At 42.7% G+C, this 23,888-nt stretch overlaps 2 protein-coding genes across 3 annotated transcripts; one reads left to right on the top strand and one right to left on the bottom strand.

Annotated features, from left to right (window-relative positions):
- Positions 1–224: 224 nt before the first annotated feature.
- washc4 (WASH complex subunit 4) lies at positions 225–15,712 on the bottom strand. Of its 2 annotated transcripts, XM_083666309.1 has the most exons (33): positions 15,626–15,712; positions 14,693–14,832; positions 13,994–14,047; positions 13,499–13,564; positions 13,358–13,403; positions 13,133–13,200; positions 11,643–11,725; positions 11,437–11,479; positions 11,213–11,316; positions 10,953–11,073; positions 10,630–10,753; positions 10,261–10,388; positions 10,014–10,174; positions 9,410–9,536; positions 9,197–9,322; positions 8,966–9,073; positions 8,144–8,290; positions 7,786–7,865; positions 7,480–7,585; positions 6,836–6,952; positions 6,471–6,639; positions 6,059–6,213; positions 5,754–5,828; positions 5,524–5,628; positions 5,038–5,172; positions 4,607–4,715; positions 4,363–4,429; positions 4,101–4,187; positions 3,430–3,577; positions 3,074–3,170; positions 2,719–2,915; positions 2,490–2,586; positions 225–2,326 (listed from the first exon to the last, which is right to left on the bottom strand). In XM_083666309.1, the coding sequence occupies exons 1-33, from the start codon at positions 15,684–15,686 to the stop codon at positions 2,253–2,255; spliced, it is 3,525 nt and encodes a 1,174-aa protein (XP_083522435.1). In that variant the 5' UTR covers positions 15,687–15,712; the 3' UTR covers positions 225–2,252. The 2 variants fall into 2 exon arrangements, with proteins under 2 accessions (XP_083522435.1, XP_083522434.1); XM_083666308.1 differs by having other exon boundaries at positions 11,213–11,479.
- A 1,373-nt stretch (positions 15,713–17,085) lies between these two features.
- Positions 17,086–23,665, top strand: slc41a2a (solute carrier family 41 member 2a; the record flags this gene model as incomplete). The annotated part of the gene is made up of 10 exons (XM_083666493.1): positions 17,086–17,493; positions 17,836–17,943; positions 18,797–18,868; positions 19,206–19,350; positions 20,777–20,923; positions 21,226–21,373; positions 21,628–21,707; positions 22,888–23,019; positions 23,224–23,372; positions 23,489–23,665. The coding sequence occupies 10 exons, from the start codon at positions 17,086–17,088 to the stop codon at positions 23,663–23,665; spliced, it is 1,566 nt and encodes a 521-aa protein (XP_083522619.1).
- Between the last annotated feature and the right edge of the window lie 223 nt (positions 23,666–23,888).

Here is a 23,888-nt window from a genome sequence, read left to right as displayed (position 1 = left end):
TAGTTTAACGCTGTAACAGACTAAAGTGGTAGATATGATTTGGTTGGAGACATATATCCACATATTCTTGCTGCACAATGAGAATCATATTTATGCCTTATCCTGGAAACCTGCTATCTTAAACAGATTGAACCCCATTCTTGAACAAGATGTGATCAGTTCAACAATAGAATAGAGGATGTCAGAAAATCAGGAAGTACCCCATACAAAACATTTATTTAGAAATCTCTTTATTCATAGCCTATGACATTGTAAGTATACATACATCATGGTTAATATACACAAATGCCTTTGATTGATTTGATTTGAAGTTTAAAAACAAAAAGATTTCAAAAACAAAATACATTGTAATTATATGTGCCAAGCCGATGGCTGATGTGAAGTAACATGTGACAGCTAGGTTTAGGGTCAAGGTTCACCAGAACAGGCAGAATGAAACACAATACCACCACATCATCACACTCCTTGGGCCAATGCTATTCTAGTCTTGCTTTCCAGGCCACAGCCAATTCTTGATATGAACTGAAAGTCAATTAATAAGTTGCAAAATCTTCATAGAAAATAATGGGTGATTATCCAATGACTGATTTGAACCCTGTTATACTCAAACATATCAGAATCACACGAAAAACTGGTCCCTCAGATTCAAGGTACCATTTCTCCCACTATACTCTGACATTGTCTTCATGTATCTCCAGTAACTTGTCTTCATTCAATCCACATTTTAGTGCATGTACTAAAGGGTGCTTTAAGCTAGGACGACATTAATAGGCATGTTTGAGAACCACAAACAGTCTTAGATTGACTATGCCTCCATTTCTCCATTCAATGTGCAGTCAACATTGGTCATTTTGTTATGACTTGTAGTGTATGTTGCTTTAACTGATTATCTCACACTGAAATACTCAGCAGAACAAAGTAGTCCTCACAGCCACATTAAATGTACCATCAGTATATAACATGATAGCATGCAATGATTTTTTTTTAATGAAATATTAAACCCCAAAGGAAATATTGACTGGAACATAAGACATTGGTTAAGTGCAGTGCCACATTGATAAGTTCTTCAGAAATGAAATATACCTGTAATGGAATAACAGTTCAGAATGATTTACAGGGAATACATTTTCTATTCATTTCAGTTTAGTTATCAACTATCTTATGAGTCAGCATCATTTGCACACAAATATACATAATAAAATCATCATATCCAGATCAAAAAGGCACCGATCTTAACATAAAGTAACACATGATGGAAATGAGCGATACTCAATAGTGAACTGAAACTAGTCTACCATGGCACTTAAGACATATAGGTTTTGCACTTTGAAAACATTCATAAAGTCAGATCTAATATGCACACAATATTTGAATACTCTTCTGGCACATTACAAAGAGAATACAGCTGCCACAAGAAATCGTTTGCCTCATACTGCAATAACATTTATTTCATGTATTCATTGTGATGCTCAACAAGTAAAAGCAGGCAAAGATGTCAGCATTGCAGAGGAAACACACAACTTAAGACTAGGCAAACAAATTAAGCAAGGACCATGAGTGGGACAAATACACAGATGCAAATCAATCAATATAATGCGAATCATCTCCCAGAATATCAGAGTACCTACACAGCCGCTGATTTCTTCATACAAAAATAATCCTCAGGTTTGCTATACCACTTGACCTCTTGTCAGTTCAGACTGAGCGTAAAGAATCTATTCAAAATGTTCTCATTATTCATCTCACTTCAACCAATCAAACCTGCCAACAGCAACGAAAGATGTAATTATGCATCACATTCATTACTCTGAGTCCTCCTGATTGGAGGAGACATTTTATTGGAAGCAGATGATAAACCACCATGTGGGCCTTGTCATGTGATGCTTCAGTGACACAGATGGAACCAGAATCACAGAAAAATAATTCTCTCTCCTCTGTGAAGCAACAGTGGTTCTAGCACACACTCTCAGTACTAGATAATTACTGGTTAGTATTAGAATAGTGAAGACTGTCAGCCTTCTAAAGGCAATAAATGTCCTTTCTCTAATCCAGTTTACTGCAAGATGGGCATCCATGTCTCAAAAAAACACAGTCCAGTACTTTTAGTTTTGCATCGCAGGAGACAACCATGTTTCAGTGTAGTCTGCCCCTATGCTCCCTTTCTCCTCTCTTCTCAATAGTGGGGATTCCAGTGAGGTTCCACTGTCCTCCAGGTTAGACCTCTGAACCCTGAACCTATCAATTCATGATTCTCACTTTGCAGCAGATTCAGTGGGAGTGGAGCCATCTGAGGAGTTGCTGCCGGCTCCCGTTTTGGCAGCCCTTTCTGGAAGACAAAAATTAAGAATATTGTCAATGTCACATATAATCCTTCCACGAATACACAGTGTAGCCTATTTCCAGGTTTTCATATTACAGAAGAGTTTTCCATGGAAACCAGAGTATAGTTAGATTGAACTCTGACCCCCCCCCCCCCCTCCCCCCCTCACCTCTGTCCTTCCTCTCCTGGGTCTCCTCGGCCGCCGTCTTGTCTGCCCTGAAGAATATCCGAGCGCTGCTCAGGGAGAAGTGCAGCAGCTCAAACTCCTAGAAGACAACGGGGACAGGAGCTCAATACACACAATACATACTGGCTCAAGTGCACTACAAATAGCTGATGTACTGGCTCAAACGTTCTGATATGAGGATATAGCCCTCCTCCCCCTGTACTGTAGCTACCTGCAGGTAGATGTCAAGTCTCTTCTGGGTGAGGTTCATGGTCTGTAGGAGTTTCTCATCCTGGCTGGTGGACTGGACATTCTGCTCCTTCACTACGGCATTCATCTCCTTCATGTACTTCTCCCTGACGGCCTGGAACCAGTGCAGAGAGTCAAACTCCAGATACTGGTCCAACAGCTTCAGAATGTACGCCACACCTGAGGGAGGGACACACATGGACAGACACCCACACACGGACAGACACACGTGAGAAACAGCCCCCAATGAAGGGTGTATGCTGTGAAAGTTCCAACCTGAACCGACTGGACAGCCTAGTTTGTGATCTGCGAGAGATATACAACTACAAACTACTCACCCATAGCAAAACCGTCGTCTGTGAAGGCGGCTCCACCTTTGTTCTTCTTGTTGAGTTTCTCCTTGCAGCCGATGGAATGCTCCACAAAATTCACTGTCTAAAGAAGAGAAAAGGGGGATTTAAGCATGGTCAGGATGGTAAGGATGGTATGAGAAAAGAGGGCAAGAAGGAAATACAGGAAGAGAGGGCAGAGAGACTCAAAGAAAGAGATGAAGAGAGATGGTTAGATCCAGCAGAGGAGAGGATAGCAGAGTGAGGAAGAGAGAGAGAGATAGAGATGGACAGACTGATAAGAGAGAGAGAGAGAGAGAGAGAGAGAGAGAGAGAGAGAGAGAGAGGAAGAGTGAGGGACTCACCAGCGGAGGTACAATCATGAAGAAGTTCCTGAGGTGCATGTTCTTGACACTGCGGAACTCAGGGGCAAACACTCCCACCAGCATCTTAAAGTACTCTGTCCCCTCTGCAGAGTTACTGGTCAGGTCCCCCAACACTGAGTCCAGGACGCTGAGACACAGATGCACACAGACACACATTAATTATTTGGATACACAAAGTATACACAAAGGACCCAAATATTCCATCAAAACCAAAACTAAAATCAAGATTTTCAACTCCAATGTCAAGACAGTTCTGCTCTCTGTCTACGCAGAATACTACACATCAGATGGCCGAACAAAATAACAAACCAGGAGCTATGGGAAAGGACAGAACAGGATCAGGCAGCCAAGCAGATACTAAAGTGGAAGTGGGGATGGATCAGCCACACCCGAAGAAAGCCAACATCAAACATCACAAGGCAATCCCTCACATGGAATCCGCAGAGCAAAAGAAGGAGAGGACACCCATAGAACACCTGGAGACAGGAACACCGAAGCCAAACACAAACCCATTGGCTACTCCTGGAGTGAAATAGAAAAGGTTGCCCAGAGTCGAGTTCACTGGAGAGGTGTCGCTTATGGCCTATGCTCCTGTTGGGGCGATGGGCCTAAGTAAGTAAGTAAGCATCTGTGATGTCACAGGACTGTACCTGGCAGCTTTCTGGGTCTCCTCTGAGAGCCCTTCCTCCTTCACCAGCTCCTCAAAGTTGACTATGTCCTCTAGGTCAGGGACAAACCTGGAAAACACAGAGCCACAGACTGGTTAGACCCTCATTCTAGCGATACCAAAAATCATCATCCACAACTCTTGCACAGTACAAGGACCTCTCTCACTCCATGAAGAGGACGGTTTAGCAAGCATACAATTGCTAACCATATAACCATACATTATTAAAGTCCTGTTTCCAGTACCTGATGGCGCTACTGCAGCAGTGCAGTCCTCCAGAGCGGATCATTCGCACATAGCCCATCGCATTACCTGGTAGAACAGGACAAAAAAGAGGGAGGAGGAGGAGGATGGGTATAACTTCATTGCTTGCAATTTAAGAGCAGATATTTATCATGGTGAGATATTATGGTTTTATATTGATCCAAAAAGACAAACCTATCTGATACTATAATCAGTGTGTTTGTGTGTGTGTGTGTGGTGTCTCACCAATCTGGCTGATGAGCTGTCTGAACTGGTCCAGGTAGCTCTGCCCTTCAGGGGTGATGCCCAGCTTCCTGATACCCCGGTTGAACTTCTCTGCCCGCTCGAATGGGTACTACAACATAGACATCATAAACACATGTAGATCAATGGGTACTGCACTGCACACAGCTCACCACCAGAGGGCAGAGGTCAGCAGGCACAAATACAACAGTCAGTGATAGGAGAGATCAATACAATGCAACAAAAGCTTATCCCCTGGGCCCATATATGACAGAAACAAAGGCAAAGAGATATTTTTCATTAGAAAAAGTCTCATTCAATTCCTGTGATGAAAAAATGAAATTATAATATAACGTTATACACCTTTCACAGAAAATACATTTTGTCAACACTGGTAAACTGGTATGGTGGGGGTATATGGGTGGGTCTGTTACCTTCTGGTCAGACTGGTCCTTCGTCTCCCTGAAGAAGCGGATATCTTTGATGAGTCTGGACTTGATGTGCTCATCGTACATAAACTGGCTGAAGATGTAGAATTTCTTACGCAGAAACTGGTAGGTGAAGTTCACCTGGAGGGAGAGAGGGAGGAGAAGGAGAGAGAGTGAGTGAGTGGAAAAGAGGGGAGGAGAGAGGAGAGGGAGAAGAGAAAGAGAAGGGAGAAGAGAGAGGGGAAAATAGGGGAGGAGGGAGAGAAAAAAGAGAAAAGAGACGGGGATAGGAGGGGGGAGGGAAGGGAATGAAGAGAGGATGGAGAGATAGACATTTGCTATAACCTGCCAAGTCCTCTCTTTAGGCATTTTTCTCTCCCTCATGGAGACAAAACTATACTTCCCATCCCACCCCATCCCATACATGCCCTCTTCCACAAGCCTCTAGGCTGTAACCTAATCCTCCAACACATAGGCCTGCCTTCCCCTCACCGTGGTATTCATGATGCCAGTGCCGTGGGTGCGGATGGAGTTGGCGATGTGACGGATGTTGATGGTGTTCAGGTGCTTGTTGTTGCTCGACTTCTCTATGAAGATCTGACGGAAACAAACTTTGGCTTTAATAACTACATATACCACAGAGTGGACATTTACTTTCTTTTCATTACTATAAAATAGAAGTGGGAGAGGGGCCAGGCATGATGAGGGGGGAGAGGTCTTGCCTGGTTGTTGAGGTTGTAGAGGTAGCGTGATACAAAGACGTGGATGTTCCTCATGATCTCCAAGACATCCAAACCCTGAGAAAGGAGGGGGAAAAACAGGACATACTTACCAAATACACACACAAACATTCAATTCCAACCACCCATCCTTTCACTACACCACAAACACACAAAAACTACACACTTGCAGATACTGTTTCACACACACACACACACACACACACACACACACACACACACACACACACACACCCACCCACCCATCACAAACATACTTGCAGATACTGTTCACTTATAACACACACCTGTTCAAGGGTCTGGCTGGGTAGGTGTGCCTCTGTCATCATGAGTCCATAGCGCTGTGTTGCCAGGTTCCTCATCTCACTGTAGGTGGCCCAGTCATGAAGAGCGACCGTGGTTAGGTTATAGAACGTCTTATCCAGGTAGTGAGTCACATATGCTACAGTGACGACAACACACACACACTAGGTCAAAAAGGCCTATAACGGATGCATGCGCACACACACACATTTTCAGCAGTATTCAGAAAACACAAGGAATCCACACACACTGTAAGATTCTACACTACTATTGATTAGCTCAACCATCATCTGTCACTACTTTGGGAGAAGCTCACAGTATTCAGATACTTTTAGTTTTTCCATGTGTTAGATGGAACACAAAACAGGGGGAGTGCCTTTAAGACAGGGAGCGTACCTTTGATGTGTATGAAGCGGTTGAAGAAGCGGATGGGTTTTAGGAGGAAGAAGTGGGCCAGGTCCTTCATGCCCACCTTGAAAGGGTTCCTGTCGTCCAGCTTCAGATGTGTGTGCACTGAAAGACGCAGGTCCTTCTCTATCTCCTTACACAGCTTATCCAACAGATGCTGAAAGAAATGGGAAGGACAGAACGGGAGGGGGAAAAGGAGGAAAGAGAGAGGGTGGTTAGGAAAGAGAGATCTACAGAGAAATTGTTGGTCCAAAAAGCTCATTCACCTTAATAACCACCATCTAGCCCCCAAATCAGTGGTTCCAATCACCTCATGTCTAATTTCCCCTCTTGATCGCTTCCTCCCACCCTACCTCATTGAAGACCTCCATGATCTCTTGGTCGTAGCTCTGCAGTAGCTGGTCACAAGACTCCATGTGTTTGGCGTGCAGCATGGTGGGCACACTGTCCCTCAGAGCGCTGAACATGTACTGCTCTGGCCAATCAGACACACCAACCAGGAGGAGAGACAGCACGACCGGCCAATCACAAATCGAGAACAACAACAGGAGCCAATGAGAAGCAGATTAGGATGAATGTTCCATGGGATTACAAAAAAAAGGACATCCCCTGATTAACAACTCTAGTTCTCAAGGTTTGACTGGTTCTTAATTTTCTCTTCCATTCATTGGTTAGAGGGTTCACACACCTTTTTGGTTATCCAGGTTTTTTATCAGTCTATGACTTAAAGGTTTAGTTCAGGTTTTTGGATGTTATAAGTCATTTTCCTGTCCCCGTCCACTTCCACTAGTATAGCACAGCAAAAGTTGCTCAAGAATGCGACTTACTGAAAAAAGTGTCTGGATGAGCCTACAACAGTGGAAAACAAGGAATAACACCAAAACCTGAACTAACCTTTAAAGATGAGAATGCAACACAGCATACACAAGGGCCCTGGAGGAGCAGAGTTGCCCCTGCCCTGAGGATACAAGAGAGGTGTGCTCTGCTCTGTGCTTACGTGCATCCTGGCTGCGTCCACAGCGTTGTCATACACATCGTCCAAGTAGATGGGGAACACAGCTCTGTGCCAGTACAGGAAACTACAGTCACACTGCACTTTCACCCTGAGAAGAGAACCCCATCAAAATGTACTTTAGGGTTAGTTACAGTTACAAAAGGTGGATATGAAGGCATTCATTTGTGCTACACTTTTGTGTAATTGTATTGTATTAATTTGTACTAAATTGTTTGATACGTTTTAGTTTATCCAGGAGTCAATCCGAAAAAATTGCTAATGTTGCCAATGGTGCAGAGACCCACTCACCTCTCCCTGAGCTCACTGATCAGATCCAGCTTCTTCAGCACCAGCTGCAGGGGAAGCAACTCCTCATCTTTGAAGGTTTTCTAGAGGATAAAAACAACAGGATCATTCCGAGTGTAAACATAAAACTAAAATGTCCAGGAGGAATGAAATTTCGAATTTTCGTTGTACACTTTGAATGGGGAATGGGGCTTGAGGAGGGTTTACTGATCTATTCACTGATCCATTTTCAGGCTGATATAAACTTCAGATAAAATTAACTGTCGGTGATCAACGGCCATATACTCTTTGTTGTACTTATTTGAGTTAAAATGGATTTCTTCCCATCCTGCACTGCAATCAGGTCCCCCTATTCTCTTACCATCTGTGTACCAACGCTGAGAGCCAGTGACACCACTAGACGGCGCTCTTTAGTGCTGGGCCCATTGAGGGCGTTCTCTGCCAGCACCAGAGAAGACAGTACATCCAGGCGCTGCTCACTGTACTTCTTATCCGAGATCACCCTTTTCTACAGGAGACATATAGGATGCAGGGGTTTTTACAAGAACAACAATGACTAGGTTAGAATAAGTAATTGGAAATAGGAGGCATAATAAAAAAGATCAACCTCCTTACAGTTCATAAATCCTCCTTTTCTAAGACAAACATTTACAAAATGAAAACCTTTGAATCCATTGCTGACTCATAGAAATTGTAATGATGATTTCTGATGTTGAAGAATGCTGTCACCAATGATGTAAATAAAATGGATACTTCGAATGAAAGTTGGATTAGGATAGTTTAATTCAGATCGATATGGGCTCACATGGAAGATACATGGTCAATGCATATTTCCAAAAGAGAGCACCCATCTTGGGGTCTCCCTCACATTTATACAGTGAGTCAAACAACTCTCAGGAAGTCTCTAACATTCCACATATGGCCTGACGCCAGCCAGTCTGGGGGTTCCAAAGGGGCCCAGGGTAGTTTGTTCCACACCTGGCTATATCATCATAAGAAAGTCGGACATAATTTGTAGCCCAGCTGAAATTCATCATAACAGAAATTATCCCTCTTTTTTGTAATTCTGGTTCCAGAATTACATGTGATAACATTACCAGTCTATACAGTGTTGACCATAACCCCCCTGGCCTGTGTGTGTGTGTGTGTGTGTGTGTGTGTGTGTGTGTTGTGTTGTGTTTACCTTGGCCGTGCCTATGGAGTTGAGGGCCTGAGACTGCAGGTGCTGGGTGATGTGGGACACAGAGTCCGCCACCACCATGGAACGCCGATGGAATGTGTGCTCCACAGCCTGAGGAGGAAGTGACACCACATGTCACTCAAAATTATGTCTGATACATTCACAAACATAATCACATACACCTTGAGCAGCTCCATTAGACTGATGAGAGACAACAGGCACAGGCACACACACCTTGAGTAGCTCTACCAGTCTGCAAAGGGCTTTGACGGAGGTCTTGGTCATGGGCCGTTGCATGGACATGTACAGGTTCATGGTGGTCTTGATGATGGTGCTGATGCTGTAGGCATACAGGATGCCCTGGGGAGAGATAGCATAAATGCATCATAACGCCAAAATATCTTTGTTTTACACGTCTAAAGAGCAATTTCTGTACAAAGTCTTTACCTGTACAAAGACATTACACCTGCTGCTGAGGTCCTCTGAAAGCTTGTCGCTGCGTTGTTCCTTTGATGAGATAGCTTCCATCTTCATCATCCAGGAAGTCACAAACACATAGTAGGACTGCACATCCCTGCAGAGGGGAAGTGTCATGGACGTAAGGAACTAGGTTGATACGACACAATAGTCTGTACACTTTAGTCTCTTTCTGTATGAATGACGCATATTTAAAAGGTCCAGTATGTAGATTTGAACTTTAAAGTAGTGCTAAATGGCCATGATAAATCAGAAGTGATCAAGGAATGGCATTATAAAGCATGTTCAGTGAAGAGCGCTGTTTTGGTACCAACAAAGCGCTTTCCAAAATCTGGTGTTGCGTTAGAGCACTGAGCTTTACGTGTATATTTTATGTTTCATTTGTTTACAAGGATGTTATATAAGGCTATTAGAAAACATAGCATATTTACGTTTTCAAATGTTGTGTTTGGCCAAAGAGAGCAGCAAAGCGCATGCCTACATGCTTCACCTTTAAGTGAACATGAGAACACTGTTTGCAAATGAAATTCCCCTTTCGGATAATAATAATATTAATACTGTCTGATTGACCCACTTTGTGAGCGTCTGTGCTTTCTGCTGCAGGTAGGCGTCTCTCTGTGCCCGGATGCCCTGAATGCTCTTCTTGTCCATGAGCTTGGCTGCAGCAGGGACCTTTGCGATGAGGAACGTGTCAGGGAACCAGATGATGTTAGCAGTCAGAGTCACAGCAGGAACCTGAGGACGGACACACACACACAGTTAGTCAGTCAATAATCAGAGCGAGACAAGCTTAAAGCGAATGAGAACACACACACACACACCTTTTTGCAGACGTCTAATAAGGCTTTGTAGAGCTTCTTGTCGACAGTCCTGAAGATGTGGAAGTGAAGCACGAAAAGACCACAGACCCCAGCATACTTGTCCCTTTGGTCAATCTCAGAGGGCTCACCTAACAATAACACACAGCCAAATATAAGTAATCAAATAGCAATGCAGAAACAACCAGGACTGCATATAATGTCCTAAAAACAATGTGTTTCCTAATGGACATAGGATTTGTGTACTGTAGCACAGTTAGAACATAACATATGAACATGAATAGCTGTAATAGTAGTATATGTATTTCAGAGTATAAAAACAAACTGCATACACAACTATTAGAACGCACGCGTCAGACAGTGGGGACTGACCGATCTTGGACTCCACGTTGGTGAATATGGTGCGTATGTTGAGGGAAAACTCCTCAGCGAAGGCACTGTTTTTGGCCACAGACACTCCCTCTCCGGGGTCATCAAACCTCTGCTCCACACACGCCTGTTAAACAGAGACATACACATCAGTGGCATGTTTAGAAGGAGATGTAAGCATGGTTACACCAATCCCCACACTTTTATCTGTGTAGGGAAGTGTAGACTTTAGGAAAAAGGATGGAGAATTGGGACGCAGGGCCAGTCATAGAAAAACAAAACAAACTAGAATGATGATGTCATCAATATGAGACACCTGGGGTCACCTGGAATATCATGCCATCCAGCAGCTGTCCCTCCAGCTTTAGTAGCAGCTTCTCAAACGGCTTCAGCTTCTCCTCAGGGATGGAAAACTTCCCAGGGTTATGGTGCACAGACTTCAGTAACCTATGGAGGGAGGACAGTCAACAGAGAGGAATCTCCTTCAGAGGACAACCTGGGTATCCTTCTGTATGAACTTCACCTTGTGAACAACTTAAGAACGTGCATGTTCCTGACTGTACATCAATTAGGTATGTGTGTGTACCTCTTGTACATCTTCCAGTGGTCTTTTAGGGTGGCATGATTCTCCATGATTTCATCCAGCGTGAGCAGAACCACCAACAACTCCCCCAGGTGCTCATACACTGTCTGCAGAGGGGAAAGGGGAAAACGCATGCACACGCACACAAACAGAGGAGAAAAACCTCTTGAGGGTGAGGAGGGCGGCACCAGAGAACATTTGGATGTAAAGTAATCATAATTACTTACCTGAAAATGAACTCCTGATGACTCAATGATTTTTGTAGCAGCCCTGTAAGATAAACAAGAGAAGAAAAAGCTCCAGTATCTCCCATGACATATCACCCTTATGCATATACATAGCAGGGATTACTACTAGGAGTACATACTAGGAGTAACAACTTGCTCTATTGAAACCTCACAGTAACCACCAAAAACAACATCCTGTTTCTCACTTGTTGCTGTTGTAGAGAGCAGCCAGTTGATGAACAATGTTGACCACAACTTCAAAGCACCGCGACACAAAACAGGAAAGCTCCTAAATGGGGAAAGTTAAGTTGAGGAGAAGAGATAGAGGAAGATGGTTTGCCATTATTATTATTATTATCAAACTTCTATTTAGGCAGGGAGGTCCCACTTAAGACAGTGGTCCATTTTTCGGAGGAGCCCTGCTTACAGACATGAAACGATCATAAATGTACATTCAGAATTAGAAACAAAATACAGTTCATTAATGCCATTTTTTAGTGCATGCAGGGCTCCCGTGTAAAAGAGACTTTGGTCTCAATGGGACTCCATGGTAAAATAAAGGTTAAATAAAATGAAAAATAAAAATTACAAACTCAACTTACACAATATAATCAAATAAAATATGTACATTCCTCAGATGACAGATCCTTTATAAAGGTCTTAAACTGACCAAGTGACAATAAAAACACATGGAACTTTGAGGGTTAGCCAAGCGTGGGACCTGGTTTGGTACTCTGGAGAGTGTGTCTGCCATAAATACAACAATGTGAAGTATATTGGAGTTGTAGAAGAACTACTTTATGTACAAATAAATTCCAATGATAAGCACTTCCTTTAGTCAAAGACTCCCAACCCACAGACTGATACAGAAAACAATAGTGGGTTTGGAAACTATCCCTAGAAATTAACCACAGAGCAGAGTGATGAACCAAGCACAGGGGTTTAAGAACTGAGGCTGCTGTGTGCATGCATATTGTGTCACCATAGTCGAGGGCAGGGAGGAGCATCACCTGGACAATATTGTCTCTTGAAGTCCTGTTTCAACAGTGAAGCAGAACTTATTTCTATACGAAAAAACAATTTTAACTATCAAATTCTTGATCAGTTTTTCAACATGTTTTAAAAGACAGTTTATCATCAATCCAAATGCCCAGGTATGTATAATGAGGGACTTGTTCAATGTGAACTTCTTTCAGAATAAAAATATGCAGATCATTTTTTATCTATAATGATGTTATAATTAGATAAAACTTAAGAGATTTAACTGCTTTTCAAAATTGAGTTGGGTCACCACCAGAATCAGAGATAGTGTTTAAATAGTAACTTGAATTAGCCTGGTGTCTCCAAAACTGTTAACTCCCCACTAGCAATTGTCTCTATACTAACTCGGATTGGTACCAATACAAGTTTACAGAAACACCTTTTGGCCTGTGTCTCAAACAAGGAATCAGATTATGGTAAGAGAGAATGGGAGTTAGATTTTTTGGGCCAGTATCCTTATCCTTTCACCCCATGAATCCCCCACGCCATCTCTAGTCTAAAAGGCATCCCCTCCTCAAATCTGATCCTTCAATTGTATGCTGTGAGAGAACTACTGTAGACAAGTAAATGCAGAAGAGATATGGGATGTGGATGCCGTTTGAGACGACTGAGATGCCACTCTGAGAGATTTTTATTCCCCACCCTTGTGTCTTACCTGAAAGAAAGAGATGAATCTGCCCATCTGAACCTGCGACTCCCCTTCAACAACACTGGTGTCCGACACTGGAACACACATATAGACACACACACACTTCAATAAAGGTGAAAAACATGAACTTCACAATGTCATCAAAGTCATGTACTGTAGGTCGACGCAGGATAGATGCGTCACCATGAAACTCGGTATCAAATAATTTAATCAGAAAATCTGAGATGTCACCTCCTTCTCCATAGTACAACAAGCCATTGTAAAACTTGGTGTCCGCCTACAGAGGGAGACAAAATCATTCAAAAGCATTAAAAAAAACATTATGATGATTAGAGAGTAAATAAGCATTCAGCATAAATCCCTCCAGTTTACCTCATGCTTCAGCTTCTTAACTTCACTGCAGAGGGCTGCATACACTGTGATGACTTTGTTCAGAACCTGCAGAGAGCACAGACAAAATTATTTAAACCATACACCAATGCAAAGGAGTAACAGAGATGCAATGGACACAATAGCAAGTAGTAGAAAAGAGGCTACGTGTCAATTGTAATCCTGTGAGAAACAGTATTATCAGATCATTCAGATGTCATGATTTTAATCAGGACTCCTCTTTAGAGTAGAAATATTTGTGTCCTAACCCTTCGTGTTAGAAGGGAACTCACTTTCCATTAGGAGCTACAACAGAACTGAATCACTGATTATGATCATTTGGAGTGCAACCAGCTAATTACTGGAGATTATGCTGCTGGGGATATACAATACTTCAAAAGACATAATTAAACAGATTTTTGTTTCCATCTAAACTAATAATCATTCGTTGCATATCTGAAATGTCTGAGGAAGGTTTTTCTTTACTTGTTATCATACCTTGTTGTCTGTTTTGATTAACTCCAACAGGGAGGACTGCTCATATGGGAGAAGCTAGAGGAAAGAAAGGTAGGAGGGAAATTGCATTAGACTGATGTCCCCACTTCTAATAGATTTAATCGAATTGACAATATTCTGTGGACATCCCTGTCATTAATACCACTACCAATCTTCCACCGTAGATTGAAGACCCATCTCTTCAGGCTACATCTTAACAGTCCCTCCTAATGACCTCTTCACCCCCACTACCCCCCTGTACAAGTTTCTCTCCTGTTGATAAAATAAATAAAGATTCCTGCTTCCAGCTTTGTGACTGCCTATGGCCCCTGGTCTGACCATTGATTACATTATCTTATGATGACTGATGGATAGATGATTCACTTACTTAAACAAATGTATTTGTTGTAAGTTGTTTTGGATAAAGGCGTCTGCTAAATGCCATAAATGTAAATGAATATACATCGGCTACATTAATGTGATATTCCAGTTCCACTTTCAAGCAAAAGTGATCCCACACATGTGATTACTCTGCCATTGTTACAAAATGATCACACATTACTATGGATATTCCCTGCCTGAGATTTGAAGACATAAATATATTAAGACATTATGCCTAGGCTTAAGCATACAGTAGCGAGTTTGTGCATGCCTTTCACACTAGAGACTCAGGTTCAAACCCCGCCTAAGCAAGACACTAACCTTGAGAGCTATGGGGTCCAGAGTGAAATCCCACACATCTCCTATGGAATCATCCAGGGCATCCTCAATGCCCTTCAGCTGAGACGTGTAGTCCTCCAGGAACTTCCCATAGTTCTTCAGTTGCACCTCTGTGTGGATCTCTGTAGGGGGAAAGAAAGGAGAGTATATTGAAACACTGTTTATATACTTAGATAGGCTTCTGTACTCCCAGTCCAAGGTTTATAATGTAGGAGCACTTTCAAGAACTCAGCTCTTTTCAAAGTCATTTTATGCAACCTGCACCTGGTTATGTTACATTTCTTAGAGATTATGTGAATGCATCTTGAGCCATCAACCTCTGAGGGCTAAATTATGCCAAGGGGCAGAGAGGGAAACAGAGCAAAAGTGGATAGAACAGTATCCTACATCTGGAAAACTAACTAATCTATGTCATGGCAGAAATCAAGATCTGGTCTGGTTTACTATTAGCCCTGAACAGGACGAGTGTGTTTAGGTTCCAGTCTTCAGGGCTGTCAAATTACTTCTCCAAGCCAATGCATCTTCTAGTCTCCCAATCAACAAGCTGTGTAGCCAGATGAGGAGTCAGGGGCTAGTAGATAGTAGATGCCAATCAACGAATGAATTCAACATGACAATAGGTACAACGGAAAGGAAATTCTCTGGACAGAGACAGAGGCAAGATAGGCACTGTTGTTGTTTTGCAACTAGCTAGCTACATGTTACATCAGACCACCGACTTCCTAAAATGCTCAAATATTTGACAGGCGCGTTTAGCCCAAAGCAAAGGTTCCTCCTACCAGCCGATCAAAACATCAGAGCGAACCGACACAGATCCAAGCTAGTTAGCCACTCAAGCTAATTTGTTGTCAAGCAGGCAAGCCTGCAATGACAAATTTTGCTTGCTATCCGGATGGTCAACTAAAAGCTACTTACTCTGAGACCCATCGTCAAATCGATCGAATTCCCAGTCGGGAGAAATCGCTTCCACAGCCATAGTACTGTCAGCTTGCCTAGCTGACGTTTGCTAGCTGTAGACGAAAGTGAACGTGAACGATTTGACGATGATCCCATGATTTGCCCCGTGACTTCATAAGCGATTACAGGTGCTCATGGGAAGTGTCGTTTTTAGTGCAGACATGTGATGCATTGCTTGAAATAAAATGGCAATAAATCAACTCATAATTACATATACATCAATACAATAACACTGATTACTCATTACACTATGTGATTACACCACAAAACATGAGCAAAATTAATTTTGATCATCCCATCTCTAATTTGATAACAACATTACATAGGCATATGAAATGTGTGTGTGTGTGTGTGTGTGTGTGTGTGTGTGTGTGTGTGTGTGTGTGTGTGTGTGTGTGTGTGTGTGTGTGTGTGTGTGTGTGTGTGTGTGTGTGTGTGAGTGAGAGAGAGAGAGAGAGAGAAAGAGAAAGAGAGAGAGAGCAATGCCACACAGTCGGTTAAAAGCTCCAGCCATTCAGGCAAGCAGAAGACACTCACGGACAGAATAAGAGGAGTGAAGGAAAAACATTGTTTCTATTTCTCCATTGTCTATCTCATCTGTGTATGCTATGGTCTCACACTTCAGGTAAGCTACACTCAACTCTCTCTCTCTCTCTCTCTCTCTCTCTCTCTCTCTCTCTCTCTCTCTCTCGTTACTATTTGGTCTCACTGTGGAAAGTGTCTTTCTCAGACCAAATATCAATTGTGTGTAGTGAAAACAAATGAGCCTATAAGCCATTCTACCTTTAATGGACAGAATAGTTTGCCAAAGTCTGCCATGTGCAGTGCTATTTTTCTTTCCTTACCAGAATAGTGAATAGGCCTATCTCTTCCAAACTGATTTTATGTGACATGCTTATATACTAGAGTATATGAGACCCCACATTGTTTCCATGCTTGACAAAGCGGCTTTATAATGGCATGGGAAAAATGTGTAGGAGGGAGACTGCAAGCAAATAATACTGTCAGATGACATGTGATATGTGTTTGCCATGCGTTAGCCATGCCATTGTATTTATTGTAGGGAAGGTATCTTAGTCACTTACCATGCCTTACCTCTTACCATGCCTTACCTCTTACCATGCCTTACCTCTTAGCAAAACATAATTTAATTCTATTGATGCCTTGCCAGACATTCATGCCTGGTATAATTTAGTATGCAGTGATGATACTAGTGATGATAAGATGATTAATACACTGTCTGATTGATGCACACTGGTCAAACTCTGAGTATGATCTGAACAGTAGAGCACAGTGTTTTAATACGATCTATTTGTGTGTTCACTCTTGCTGATTTTCTTTGACCTTGTGAAAAGTTCAGGTGGGACACCCTTTTTCTGGAGTAGCAGCAGGAACCAATAATTCCCCCACGACGCATTATGGTTTTAACATCCAACACTGGGCCACAGGATGACCAACTGGCCTCGGGTGAGGGCACAAGCAGACATAATAGACACCTCTATGGTTCCTGCTCAGTCCCAGATTCACAACATCCAGTGGGTCTACAACACCCCCCTAAAGGAACTATTGCACCATTCAACACCAGTCAGCCTTATGAATTTTGTACAAACACAGAGACAGACCCACTGCTCCCCAATGGACACTCCTCAGGATCAAAGGACCATGGGGAGGTTATGGAAAAGGACTCTGAGGAGTGTGTTGCCCAGAGCAGTGCCAGACATATGCCCAGAGAGTCGGTTCGGTCCATGGTGCTTCAGATACTGGTGCCTTTTCTGCTGGCAGGGCTAGGGACAGTGTTCGCTGGAATGCTACTGGACATGGTTCAGGTGAGGCAAAGAGGGAGGAGGGGGGACAGGGAGGGAGAAGGGGAAGAGTGAGAGAGGAAGTGGAGAGAAAGAGGGGTTGGTAGAGTTGGGTTATAAAAGGTGTACACAGTAGTGCTGCTTTGTGTAGTTCAGGTAAGGAGGAGAGGGAGAAAGAAGGAGAAGAAGGAGGGAGGAGGAGGGCAGGAGGGGTGGGGGGGGGGGGTTCAAGTTGAGCTATAGAGACAGTGTCAGCTGGGGTGTTGCTGGTTCAGGTGATCCGTTTTTTGTGTATTTGAGTATATGTTGATGTATCTTATTGTGTGTTTTTATGTTGATAATGCATTTTGTATATTGGTGTGGCAGCACTGGCTGGTATTTCAGGAGGTGACAGAGATATTCATCCTGGTGCCTGCTGTACTGGGCCTGAAGGGAAACCTGGAGATGACACTAGCCTCCAGGCTCTCAACAGCAGTGAGCATACATCTGCACACATGCACACACGCACGACACACACACACACACACACACACACACACACACACACACACACACACACACACACACACACACACACACACACACATTCACACATACACACACACACACACACACACACACGCACAGACTCATAAACGGTAGCATGAATTTTTGTCGATACACATTTAGCACACCTGTAATAGCTAATAAACCCACATATCTCTGCAGTATAAAACAGTACAATGGTTAATGGCTATGAGGGGTCAATTTCTCACTATGACATGATTTATCTCTTGCAATATGAGTTCTCTGTCTCTGTGTGAAAGTCCACACCAACCTGCGAGGAAAACTGCACGACTACCTACAGGAAAATACTGGACCAAAATAAACCCTGACAAGTGGGGTATCTATGACACAGAAAGACAGTCTCTTATTTCAACTAAGGGATGGATTGCTACATAAATACTGAATAAACCTTCTGTAATTTACGGAATATACCCTTGAACACTTGATGTATAGTGCATCATACACCAGCAACCTCTTGCCATCTGCTGACTGGCATTACAGAGAATTTTCTGGTTCTGATTCTAGAATGTCCGTTTTAGCAGCTGACACTCTCCCTCTCATCGTTCAAATAGCATGAAGATGGACTATTGATAAGGTCATGATAAGTGAAAGGCTTTCTTGAGCTCCTATGCCCTATGAATGGTCATTATTGTGACACAGATATGCTGAAGCATGGGGTCAGCAGATGCTGGATTAAAGACAAGGGTGTGTTTTGTGTGAGTGAGATTTTGATTAAACAAATAAGAACAATTTTAATGTTTTTTTTACCCCTCTTTGTCAGATAAATGTGGGTAAAATGGAGTCTGCTAGAGAGAAGTGGAATTTAATTATTGGGAATCTTGCTCTAAAACAGGTAGGTAATTATATGTTCTCCTCTCCTTATCTTTATGACCACTTTTTCCACTTTAAAATGTTTTGTAAATGCCTGATTCAAGAATTTTGCACCAGGTGCTATTTGCACCTGTTTTTTTCAATCCGACTTGAAACACCAAAAACAGAACTAAACAGAAATGAAACTGTCTCAATTTCTCCTTTCCTCTCTTAACCTTTATTTTTATTCTGATTTCTATATTTAATTTCCTTCGGAAAAATACAGCTACAATTTTCACCATGGTGCAAACGCTTAGTGTATCAGGCCCTTTGAGGTCCTTTGACCCAAACCATGTTATCTCCCTGCCCTCTTCCTCCAGGTGCAGGCCACAGCGCTGGGGCTCCTGGCTGCCCTGGCGGCAGTGCTCTTGGGCTGGTTACTGGAAGGAGAGATGCTCCTCAGCCACGCGGCTCTCCTGTGCTCAGGCAGCGTAGCAACAGCCTTTATGGCCTCACTGCTACAGGGTAAGGAAGTACACCAGCTATCCCTGCCCAGACCCTCCACCTTGGACCTGACTCCCCACCTCCTGGAATCCCCACCTTGATTTACAACCACCGCTATCTGTACTAACACTGAATTCTGACCTTACTAATTTAACCCAGTGACCTTGCTGACAGCCTTGCCCAACCTCATTCTTTCTTGCAATGAGGCCATCTTGTCTTCACAAGCATCTGTATGTGGCATATGTCATTTTAGGGAAGGTGTCTCTCTACATACCATGCCCGCTCTATCTCAACGACATATCATACATATACAGTGCCTTTGGAAAGTATTCAGACCCCTTCACTTTTTCCACATTTTGTTGTGTTATAGACTCAATTTAAAATGGATTAAATTAAAAGAATTTGCTATCAATCCACATACAATACCTCAGAATGACAAAGCGAAAACACGTTTTTTGAAATTTCTGTAAATTTATTAAAGAGTGAAATACAGAAATACCTCATGTAATATAAGTATTCAGACCCTTTGCTATGACACTCTTAAAATTAGCTAAAATGCAAAAATGTCATAAACAAATCACTCAATAAGTTGAATTGAGTCCATCTTAATGCAAGGATAATAGTTCATGTAATTTTGGAATTAATATATTTGTTTTTATGAGTGGGGGGGGGGGGGTATTGTGTGTGGATTGATGGCAAATTCTTTTAATTTAATCCATTTTAAATTGAGTCTATAACACAACAAAATGTGGAAAAAGTGAAGGGGTCTGAATACTTTCCGAAGGCACTGTATATTTATTTCTCATTACTCATATACTGAAAGACATGTGTTTTTCAGTAAACACACCAGAAAGAGATAAACATTTCTTATGGTAAAATGTCCTATTTGGTGCAAAATATTCATACCATATCTGAAAGGCAGAACAGATAGTGTGGGAGAATGTGATCTAGGACACTCAAATCAATTATTCATGTGGTTTATTATTTTTGAAACCAGGCTCCTCCTGATCGGCCCAAAAAAACAAAAACTCCTCATTGAGTTTGACAATGCCTCTTCAGACTGTTATCAGAATCAGAATTACATTTATTTGCCACATACTGTACATTTACATTTACCAGGAATTTGCCCTGGTGACATGGAGCTGTTCGATACATTACCTTTAAGGCACATGATACAGAGCAATAACAGAGGGAAATCTGCTTGAGATATGTAGATACATATTTGAACTCTGTATTTGTCACAAGGAGAACCCAAGTAGACAGCATTATTGTAACAACCTATCCTGCTGTGTAAATGATTTTCTGTTGCTGTAACTAATACTAAATAGCCATAGTTCTCAATTGAATGTGACCCCAGCAAGTGAACAGTCCCACTCTAGGCCTAGTTCCATTTCAGCCCCTAGGTCCTTCTCTCACTCCCTAGCCTCATATTTTTGTGTCCTCCCAGGTATCATTATGGTGGGGGTGATCATCGGCTCCAAGAGGATAGGCATCAATCCAGACAATGTGGCCACTCCCATCGCTGCCAGCTTTGGCGACCTCATCACTCTCTCCATCCTGGCCTGCCTCAGCCAGGGTCTCTATGACTGCATAGGTGAGAGAGAGAGAAGGAGAGGCCTGGGAGAGAGAGAGAGAGAGAGAGAGAGAGAGAGAGAGAGAGAGAGAGAGGGAGAGGTAGGGAGAGAGATTCATTGGCAGGGTGCGGGGGTGAGCAAGTGTGAGGACAGTGTAGAGGGAATTATCTTTGCTAGTACTGGCGTTCTTCAGAATTAGGCCATTAGGCTTTGTGCCCATTAATTGCATGCTTACACCGTCTATGGCGCTGAGTGGCACAGAGTGTCCATACAGTACATCAGTTAATTGTGTCTATATGTTCCTCTCCCTCTCTCAACACAGAACTGTATCCCTATGTCTCCTACCTGGTGTTTGGGTTCTTCCTGTGCCTGACTCCTCTGTGGATTGTCATCTCCTCCAGACACCCAGCCAGTCGCATTCTACTCTACACAGGCTGGGAACCAATCATCACTGCCATGGTTATCAGCAGGTCTGCTCTGTGCAGCACTAAACCCCTCCCCCCTTCCTTTCACTCACTCTTTCTTTCTATTTTCTATCTTTATTCACCTTTTTTCCTCACACAAAAAATCTTTTGTCAACTGGAGGGAGATGCCTTCGCTCTGGACTGATTATTCTGTGGTGCTGGCCTTGCTACATCTTTAGGCATTCTTCCAGAAAGAACAGCAACCAAATGCAGTGGACTACTTTGTGAAAAATCATGCTTTAATATCTCTTTCTCTATAGTATTGGAGGACTCATCCTGGATAAAATGGTGTCCGATCCAAGCATGAAGGGCATTATAGTTTACACTCCAGTTATAAATGGTGAGATGTGGTGGGACTTGGCTCTTATAACTCTAGTGATGAATGTTTACCATAGACTGTTGTGGTGAATATAGGGTCTAATAACTGTTGATAATTAATTACTTGGAATTATTAATTTGGCTTCTATTTCAAATGAATACTGTAATTACCTTGAGGCATCACTTTGATTATATGATTTTATTGGGCAGAGATAATTAAGTTAAACTTACAGCATAATTACTTCAACAATCAGTCTCATATTAATAATCTGAAGGGTATTTGATATCTCAAATATCTTGAATTGTTCTTAGAGCCGACATTTGTCAAAGCAAGAGAAAACAAGACTTTTTAATAAAGTTTATTACTAAGCTAAAACACACAAGATGATGCAATTGAATACAAGATTGATAAGTATAGCCTCAAACATAAAAATAATCAACAATCTAAATTATAATGATTAATCAAAGTTTTAATGCCATCACAGTTCAAGAACAGAAAGGAAAGTCAATATTTACATCTTCTGAGTGGATCAGCTCCAAAGCTTAGTCAGGACTTGGGTGGAGGCCTGCAGGAGTCCAATGCGTGGGCTCGGTCGGGGTGAGCGTCAGAACCAGAGTCAGTCTGTTCTTGGTGCCGAAAATCAGAGCTTGTTTTGGGTTCCTTTCATTAACCATTAACCATTCAAAACCCTGTTTGGGGTTCCAGGAATGGAAGACTTCAGCATTGTTTTAAAGTTCAGTCAACACGTTTATACTTCTCTCCTGCCAGCAGGAAAGTAGGGGTGTTTGAGTTGCACGCTGGTCCCAGGCCGATGTAATTGGTTGAGGGTTATGTCTCAGTGTGTGTGTGTGTGTGTGTGTGTGCGTGCGTGTGTGCATAAATATCACACATGCCTCTCTTAAAACATTTTGATATTAAACAAGTCTTCAAGAGTCTGAAACTAATTCCTTGCTTTCTTCTCTGCATTCAACCAGATAATACCATTTTGCCCATTAATAAGAATACCAACAGTATTCTCTTGGTTCTAACAGGGAGACAAGACACAAAAACCATGAGAGCTTGAATTCCCTTACCATTTCATGCCCTGGTTAACAATTTTGGTTAACAAATTTTGATTGTGTCCCTTTACCTCCCGTCCGCCTCTCTCTCCTTGTTTCTAATGACCTTCTCACCCCCCCTTTTCCCACCTCTGACCCCCCAGGTATTGGAGGGAACCTGGTTGCCATCCAGTCTAGTCGGATTGCCACTCATCTGCACCTCCACTTCACATCTGGGCAGGTGCCTGTGGATCGTAGAAGTTGCTACCCTCCCTGCCGCACCTTCTGTGGCTCAGGTAAAAGTTGTTCCTTCCCACACAAACACACAGGTGCGCACACACACACACACACACTCTCTCTTTCTGAAGAGTGACTTGATATGTTGCTTCATGTACAGTAAGATTATATAGGGTGCAACAATCAGACCATAGCTGACCAATGCAACAAAATCTGAGGCATATTCTACCACTCAGTTCAACCATCACTTGTCTGTATGACAGGAGCTAATCATCGCTCGGCCCAGGTACTGCTACTCCTGGTCATACCGGGTCACTTGATCTTACTGTACGTCATTCATCTGATGCAGGGGAGTCATACTTCTCCAACACCTGTCTTCATTACTTTCTTCTTAGCTGCTGCCCTCCTTCAGGTAAGACAGGAAGCAGACACTTCGATTTATGTGTCTGAAGATTTCTTTTCCTCTTCCTTTATTGTCCACCACCTCCATCTTAAACCTCTCTTTGCTCCTTCTTTTCTCTCACTCAGGTCTTCATTTTGCTCTGTATAGCTGACTGGATGGTCCACCTTCTGTGGCGGACGGGTAAGGATCCAGACAGCTACTCCATCCCCTACCTCACTGCCCTGGGGGACCTGCTGGGCACTGGCCTCCTGGCTCTGGTCTTCCTCCTGCTTTGGCTCATAGAGGATCAGGGCCCTGATTAGTTTTCATATTGGAATATTTCACTCCTAAAAGAGTGTATTAAAGAGTATCAGGGCTCAAGAATGTAGATAGCCTTCAAATGAACTTGCTCTCCTGAAGAGTGAAGGAATCAACACGCATATGGTGAAGAGTAAATGCATACTGTGAGTTTTGGGTTCAAGATTGTTTGCTAGCTGCACACAGCAATACCAGGAGCCTAATAGAAATGCACAATATTTGCCCTGC

The sequence above is a fragment of the Argentina silus genome (genome assembly GCF_951799395.1).
Source record: "Argentina silus genome assembly, chromosome: 3".
NCBI classification, from domain to species: Eukaryota; Metazoa; Chordata; class Actinopteri; order Argentiniformes; family Argentinidae; genus Argentina; species Argentina silus.
The sequence above is the reverse complement of the archived record's forward strand: the minus strand, read 5'-3'. Positions and strand labels throughout refer to the sequence as shown.